Source organism: Micropterus salmoides, unplaced genomic scaffold (genome assembly GCF_014851395.1).
Source record: "Micropterus salmoides isolate LMB-PRFRI ecotype aquatic unplaced genomic scaffold, ASM1485139v1 Ms_hic_scaffold_21, whole genome shotgun sequence".
In the NCBI taxonomy this organism is placed as follows: Eukaryota; Metazoa; Chordata; class Actinopteri; order Centrarchiformes; family Centrarchidae; genus Micropterus; species Micropterus salmoides.
Genome location: NW_024041262.1, coordinates 18457278 through 18465341, shown reverse-complemented (window position 1 = coordinate 18465341; position 8064 = coordinate 18457278). Strand labels below are relative to the sequence as shown.

The 8064-nt window shown below is 38.4% G+C and overlaps 1 protein-coding gene across 1 annotated transcript; it reads right to left on the bottom strand.

The window, feature by feature from the left end:
* Positions 1-2481: 2481 nt before the first annotated feature.
* pigf (phosphatidylinositol glycan anchor biosynthesis, class F) lies at positions 2482-7183 on the bottom strand. Its single transcript, XM_038736263.1, has 5 exons — positions 6812-7183; positions 4983-5074; positions 4775-4891; positions 4546-4654; positions 2482-2823 (listed from the first exon to the last, which is right to left on the bottom strand). Exons 1-5 carry the CDS (start codon positions 7037-7039, stop codon positions 2710-2712), a joined length of 660 nt encoding a protein of 219 aa, XP_038592191.1. The 5' UTR covers positions 7040-7183; the 3' UTR covers positions 2482-2709.
* Between the last annotated feature and the right edge of the window lie 881 nt (positions 7184-8064).

The window sequence follows — 8064 nt, the reverse complement described above, 5'->3', positions numbered from 1 at the left end:
GTATTAACACAAAGTACAGCTGAGACTGATGGGAATGTCATTAGTTTTGCAACTATTTGGTCATAAATGAACATTTTTACCTGATGACGGGTTTTATGAAAAGTAAAAATAGGATTACCAAAGTGATTACAATTCATCCTCTTCGGACCATGAATGTCTGTACTAAATTCCATGTTAAGTTGTTGAGATATTTCAATCTGGACCAAACTGATGGACCAACCAACTGACAACTAATAATAAAACAAAATCATTTCTACTTCCCACTCTACCGTCTCTTAGATTTAGATACAAATAGCATTACCCTTATTTTTAAAGCTTAATTAATTGATTTGTGGCCACTAGGGGGCAGAAAAACATCAAGAGATACGCAGCCACCACCAAATCCCTGGTTTATAAAGTTTGTTCTGGCTAATGCAAAATATTTTGACAAAATTCAGACATGAAGCAACATTAATATTAATTTGGTGTCATGTTCCTGGTCACCCCATGAGTCTAACTCACACTGCTTTTCACTGTAGTTTGTAGTCTTCAACAACTCCTCAGTAAAGTATCTGGCTTGTTAGACTTTCTTCACTAGCTAGCTTTGTCAGTCTTTCGTTTGGTGCTGGGCTGGTAGTGTATTATCTGGGGGTTAATCAGACCTTGCTTGCTGAAAACAGGAGCCTGCTGCAGCTGGATACAGAGCTGTGAGGCCGAACCTTACATTTAATTTGCAGGCTGTAAAACCAAGATAGTCTGAAAGATCTTTTAAAAGCTATATAGAGGTGCATAGCTGGGTGTTAATTATTTGTGTTCTCAGCTGCATGAGCAATGTTTTTGCATACAGTAATTTGATTCAATGCTACCCTTAAAAAAATATTGATTAAGGTACATTTTGGGTGATCTGCCACAGAGACAGCAGATGATGCGTCTTAATACAGAATAAACAACTCTGTCTGTCTCCCTCCTCAGAGGAACAATGTAGAACACCAAACACAACAGCAGCTTTGCGGGAAAGGCGAGGGAGAGGGGGGGGGCGGGGAATGACAAATTACCTCTCCTCACAATGCCCTGCCACAATAGCACAGCCTGAGAACAAATAATGAATAAAATAAAGTTCTCTGAGATTGAATGAGGAGAGCAATTTGTGAAGCAGTGGCTTTTGTATGCGCAAGAGCGAATGGCCTTCTGCTTGTCTTGCAGATGGAATGACCACAAGTGGAACTGAGCACATGAACAAAGCAACTCCATTCATCTTTCTGTCCACAAAGTACACTGATTACACATATAAGAACACTTCAAGGGACAAAGAGACACACAAAAAAATGTAGTGTGGTGGTGACACAAATACATTCGCAATACTAGGAGGTTGAGGTGAAATCTGTGCGAAATCAGTTTGATCACACACTCTGCTCTCCAAAGGCCTTACTCGCCATTTCCTTTGCTCTCCACAGGTAAAAACATATCAGAACAGAGGTGGAAAATAGAAAAAAGCACAGAGAACAAGGGTAATGGCGGTAACAGCGCGAGGTCAGATTGATTTTCATCAAGAGGTGGAGGGAGAGACTGAGGCATGAATAAGGTCTGCAGATTGGTGTTGTAGGCTACTTAAAAGGCTTTGAAATTCTCCCTCTCGCTGTATGGTTTTTGAAAATGTGTTATTACCTTCTAGTTCCCTAAGGCTATTTTCCTCAGCCTTTCCCTGGCAACAACCTTATGTAAGAGTTCAAACACAGGGTGAATGGGCAGCTTTTCCCCCAGCTCTGTGCTGAAACTGAAACCAGTCTCTCTAATACAACAATAAACATGACTTCAGTTTTGTTTCTTCTTCCACATAATTACTTAAATTGTATTGTATTACAAGTGTCTAGACATGTCTGCAAACAACATCCCTCGTTTACTTTGCGATTTGACGCTGCAATGCAGAAAATGTAATTGTGGTGACTGGCTGGAGGGAGAACAAGAGATGTGGGAGGAAAATTAATGTACCTAAAATGAGAGTAAATCAATATGGTTGCCCGAGGATGTGAAAAGGTGGAATGAGAATGAGAACAGTGGGGGGAGGGGGGTGTTGAAATAGAGTTGGAGCAAGATTAATGATTATTTAAAAAGGAACAGTATTCATCAGTAGTCAGCTTCAGGTGCAGAACGCCGACTGTGTGTGCCAGAATGCAGTAAATTTACACTTTGTCTTTAACTTTATAACTTTCCCTCTAACTCTTGCAATAAATGACCACCCAACCTTAATACTGATTACTCTGCAAATGAGAGTGGGGCTTCATTTCTTCTCTTCATTTAATCTCTGCGCATTCACATAGGAACACACACACACACACACACACACACACACACACACACACACACACACACACACACGGTGATCCAACAGCACCATCTACAGGTTTGAGCATTTTTAAATTTAATCATCCAAAAACCATTCAAAGGAAATCAGTTATAAACTCTATAACTTTTAAATTTAGAATTTAAAAATAGGGCACACTGTCCAAGAAATAATGCTTTATTCATTTCAAAAATCTTCAGAAACATATTCAGCCTCCATGCGTACAAAATAATGTTGCTCATCAAGTGTGTTATTACAAAATCATCTTTCCTACACGTAGCAAATGGAGTGAATCTTCCCAATAAATAATCAGCACGGTGTTAAAGGTATACAGCAGGAACACAAGAAATACCCTCATGGTCACATTCACACAAACATATGTCTGTCCATCACTTGCACTTGTATGTGAGCTGTTTGCGATGATAGTGGATCCACGCGGGAGCAGCAACAAGCCCAGTCAGGAAGCCAATCATAGCGCCCAGACTGCAGGAAATGGGCCAAACCTACAAGAAGCAAGACAGTTGGGTCTGATCGTTCAAGGCCTCAATAAGTTGCACTGATACATCAAGAGAAGCTCAAGTCCCCAGAGGCGTGTCTCCACTTGTAATGTTCAGTTAATTTAAAGAGGAACTTCTAGAGGAAAAATACAGCACCACTGTCATTTAGAGTTATGCTCCAATTACCACTGTCTACCTCTAATTTGCATTTCCCTCCAGTCATTTTGTTGAGAACTGCCTTTGCAATTATAATTTGAATCTTTTCCTTTTTGTCACTGAAACAAATCGAATTAATTTAATAAAGAGAAGGATTTAATGGTTACTGTGTTGAATTATTATCTCATACATGTGGAGGTTGTATTTAATACTGTTCAATGATGAATGGAAACAACTGTGCTGTACACCAGTAGGGGAAACAAGAAAAAAAAACTCCTATTATTGTTAAAGTTAAGCACCAGTTACAAAAACTCAAAAACAGTATACAGTATTCACGATTAAAAAAGGGTCTGTATGACATAAATAAGTTCTTTCTAGTTTCCTTTCCTGTTCATTACCTAACAAGCCCTTCAGATTTATCTTCCAACTCCTGAGGGATCCCAACCCACAGGCTGAGAGCCAGTGTTATAAAGGACCACAAAATAGAGCTCTCTGTACTCCTACACATCCATGCTTGTGGACGTTTGGCTTCATGCAAGAATAACTGCAATATCAGATTTGTTCTTAAGTTGCAAATAAGACTGACTTAAAAAATTTGGTCATGAATGTACTCGTACTTGGAATTCTCTCTTTGGTATGAACAAAATTCACGAGTGGTCCAGTCCTGTCATACCAGTACAGTTCTCCGTATATCTGGAATAAACTCTCAGAAAACTGCAGGTCTGCTGAAACTTTCAGTTCTTTCAAATCAAGACTGAAGACTTTTCTTTTTACCCCAGACTTCTATAAAATCTAATTTAAGGCTGTAGATTAATATCTTAAATTGCACTGTAACTTTTACTGTTCTGTTTTATCTTTTTTTTTCTTTCTATTTAACTCTTTTAAATTTTATTTTATCCTGTTTTTATATTTTAACCTTTTAAAATTGTATTTCAATGCCTTTTTTTAATTTTTATTTCCCAATAATGCTTCTATGTTTTATGTAAAGCACTTCGAATTGCCTTGTTGTTGAAACGTGCTAAAAAAGATTAACTTACCTTGCCTAAAGATGAAATCCCACGATTGAACAGGTGGCATTCATCACGCTAAAACAAGTTATTAATGACAATTCCAAAACAAGCCTTTTGTCAAATTCAGCGAATATCTCCTCGCTAGCTGTCCGTTCTATGTGCGATGAAAGAAATCAGGTGTTTGTACACAGCCCTGACTCTGGAAATGCCAAATGGCCCGGGCCGAGCCACACAACACTATTTCAGCTGTTCCAGCCATGATTTCTGTGTCAGGTAATGTTAATTGACTTGCCCACAAACATTGAGGTTAGCTTAGTTGGCCAAAATATGCCGGCTCTGGGACCGTGTCGTCCTCTCAGTATGTAAGCATTGCAGCAGCAACTTTAACGACAGTAGGCTAACCCACAAATTAGCTAACGTTAGATACATTACTTGCTATGTTGTTGTTCGCTCTATATCATGGTATTTGTCATGGAGTTGGAGTTCTTTAGGATAGAAATACAAAAAAAGTCTTCCCACAGTATTAATGTTGTTAACGAGAGGATTTTCAGTGTGTGCTGACCTGCCAAGGCCTGTCCCAGTCCAGAGGTATAGGGAAGGCTCCCACCCAGGCTCCTACCACTGTGCAGGCCACCGTAATCTGTAGACAGGTGTCCCACACAGACATAGCTCTGGAGACAGGGACAGAGCAAAGCAAGGACAGTAAGTATATTAAATTTATAGACACGCATAAGCATGTGAAACATATGACAGAAGGACAGGGAGCAGGGGTAAGCAGATTTTAGGCTTACCCATGCCGACTGAACACTCGTATCCAGGCCTGGACGTTCGGGCCGAGGACACAGAGACACCTCAGTGTGGTTAGAGAGGTCAGAAGCACAGCTAGGGAAAATGTCTCCAAGGCGGATCTGAAACACATGAAAGATTATTAGAGCACAACGGTTTTTCTTTGTTGCACTTTTCTCTATTACACACACATGAGCAGCACCAGCTACTCACTCAATCAGCGGAGCTCCATAGAGAACCACCACAGTGTGGAAGAACAGGCATGACAGGAAAAAGTACAGACAGGAACGAAACAACCTGGACAGCTGCAGAAAGAGACGGATGAAGACAGTTAAAGGTAAATCACGTAAAAAACAAAACAAAAACGTTAAAGAGTAAAAGCTAGAGCCTTTGATATTAAGGTATGAATGTTTCTTGGGCTTGAAAAGTTATCTCCCTGCAGAGTCTTGGAAAGTAGCTAAAAGTGCAGGTTCATTCAGGTTCAGTGGGTAATAAGTTGGTAAATTTCAAAGAGTCAAGTATTTGCAAGCAAACATTAATCTCTTTACAAATAAAATAAAAATAAAAGTGATTAGGTTTATCTAAAATGTTTGCACAATACTCTGTGTACCTGCAAAACACGTATTGTTTGCTTCCTTCAGTCTCTTAACAGAAATAGAAGTTTAAATAAATAAAACATACGATGAGAGAAGCATTTCCATTTTAAATGTCAAACAGGCTAAACAAGATTAAAATGATCCAAATTTATAATTTTACAAAAACTGAATATGGCATAATCAAACACTATCTGACTGAGCTAACAATGTATTGGAATAATGCTGGATATCTGTTGTATTTCCACAATATACAAGTAAATATTTACTTTACGTTTTGTTTGTGGCTCACTGGATGGCTTTTTGCTACAATATTTTACTTTTCATAATGTATAATTAGTAATGTATGCTGTATGCAGCTCCGTGGCTGAGAACGCTGAGCTGTCTCTGTAATTCTGCGTCTTCTTCATTGTGAATTGTGATTGGTGGTTCACATCTCCCCAGCTGGCATATTAAAGAAATGCATTGGAACCTGATCTCAGACATAAAGTATGAGTTGTGAAGTGGCAGACGCCTACGTTTGTGTGAATTGAAGCCAGACATTTTCCCCCCAATAAATTTCTGCTTTTCTTTGCCTCATTTATAGATTTTTAAAAATACTATCGGTTGAAAACCACAGAAAATGTTAATTACATATCATAATAGCTTTCAGTCTAGCAGTCTTTCATGACTGACAGTAGTTTAACTGAAACACGTTCAGCAGTGGTGGAAAGTAACCAAGTACACTACTTCTGTTTTGTGTAGTTAAGTAAAGTTGTTTCTTTTCAAATTAGGATATTATATAAACAACATAAGATGCTTATAAAATACAATACATTGTTAAAGATATTTGGCTTCTTCCATAAACTAAAACTAATTTAAATAACCTGTTGGAGCACTAGAGACAAAGAGAAAAGCCCAAAAAGGAATACACGTTTGTGTTACAGAACATTTTTCTTCTTTCCCACCTCATTCGACTCTTGATATTTTTCTTGAAGCAACATTCAGTTTTTGCAACAAAAACTTGAGATCTGCTCCAACTCTCCATTCTTTTAATCCAGGGTTCAAGACTTTTCTGTTTGCCACTGCCTTTTATTACAGCAAATGTGGAATTGCCTATTCATATTTTGCAGTGCGCTGTAACAATTCTCCTGTTTTATTCTACATTAGCTTACTTTTATCTTTTATTATATTTTTATCTTTGCCATGAGTTGCTTTTTATGTATGTAATGCACTTTAAATTGCCTTGTTGTTAAAGGGGTCCATACAAATAAACATGACTTGCCCTTGTCTTGTGACCCCTAGGTAGGGAACCACAGGATTAAACTGTCCAACTGCACATAAAGTAGTTAAAACAAGCTAAACCTCATCCAGCTTCAACAATAAAATGCAACAAACTACAATTACATTTATTTTAGCATTCAACAGTTCAGACACAATTAGTTCTCCAATACGACCACAAGTCAGCACCTTGTATCCCAGTGTGTGCTTCTTGGTGGGCGGTGTGATGCCGAGCAGCCAGAAGACTGCGACGCTGACTACAGTGACCGCACCGGACGCCGAGTAGAGCCACAGCAGGTGCGTGCCGTACACCGAGAAGCCGGGCACGAGCACCGCAGGTAGAACGGTGGCCATGAACACCGAGGCGGCGATGATGGCGTGAGTGGACGCCATGGCTCTGATTTCATGGTCCCACATGATGGAGACCGTACCTATCTACAACAGGAGACTAAGACACGAGACAAAACTCACATAAAATACGTTAAAATGTTCATTTAGAAACGAGTAGGTTAACTCCATGAATGAGTTTCCCGACCTGTCTTCCGTAAACATGGCGTAACGTGGACTTCCGCTTGGATTTCACTATAAAAGTCAAATTGTTTCCTTATGCTTGCTTGCAGATTCAGATACAGATTCCTTTTGTTGTCATTGCACATACAACGAAATTGAATGCATTCCCACACTACGAATAAAACAACCATCGCTACAAAATTATTAACATAAGGTTTTAGATATAAAATGTGTAAATTATTGAATCTGTAAAACAATGTGAAAAAATATAGTACCATCACTTATTGTTATATTGCTCTCCAGGATATCGCAGGTTTGCTGAATTGCAGTGGCCCTGTGTACAGGTGGTGCAGTTGGGAATATATATATACTCACAAGGTGCAGCTGAAATGCAAGTTCAGCTGTCAAGTTGAAGTGACATACAACTGACCCTGCTATTTAATTTAAATGATAATACCTTAATGTACCTAATGCATTAGGTATTCACATTGTACATTATTGTTTATGCCACCCAACAGTCATTACTCGTAATGCTATTTATGATATTTATAATGAGCAAAAGTGTATTAAAGCGAGTCTAGTTTATTCAATTATATGTCAGTATGCTTGCTATGGGATAATATTGACCTGTACTAAATGACACGAGCTGCCTTTGTGATTACATTTTTGTGTGTCTGTGTAGAAACTGAAAAATACAGTCTGAGAATTTCAAATATAGTCATTATTATTCTAAATATCCATATTCTCTGAAATAAAATACATCCAATTTTAGAGGCCTGACTTAATTGCAATGTCATCTGTCTTTCTGTATCATGTATGTGGTATTTCCCCTTTAATAAAACCTATTGTAATATTGAAAAGTCTTTGTATTTTGCTGTAGGATCAGTTGCCCCTTATAAAATGTTAAGTCCATCTGATATATTATTTGTAGA

Bases quoted from the DNA above. Each gene is read 5' to 3' on its own strand.
- pigf (XM_038736263.1), bottom strand. From the start codon at position 7,039: ATGTGGGACCATGAAATCAGAGCCATGGCGTCCACTCACGCCATCATC. The intron at 4,892-4,982 runs GTGAGTAGCTGG...CATGTGTTTCAG, and splicing joins TATGGAGCTCCGCTGATTGA to ATCCGCCTTGGAGACATTTT. The intron at 4,655-4,774 runs GTAAGCCTAAAA...CCCTGTCTCCAG, and splicing joins CGAGTGTTCAGTCGGCATGG to AGCTATGTCTGTGTGGGACA.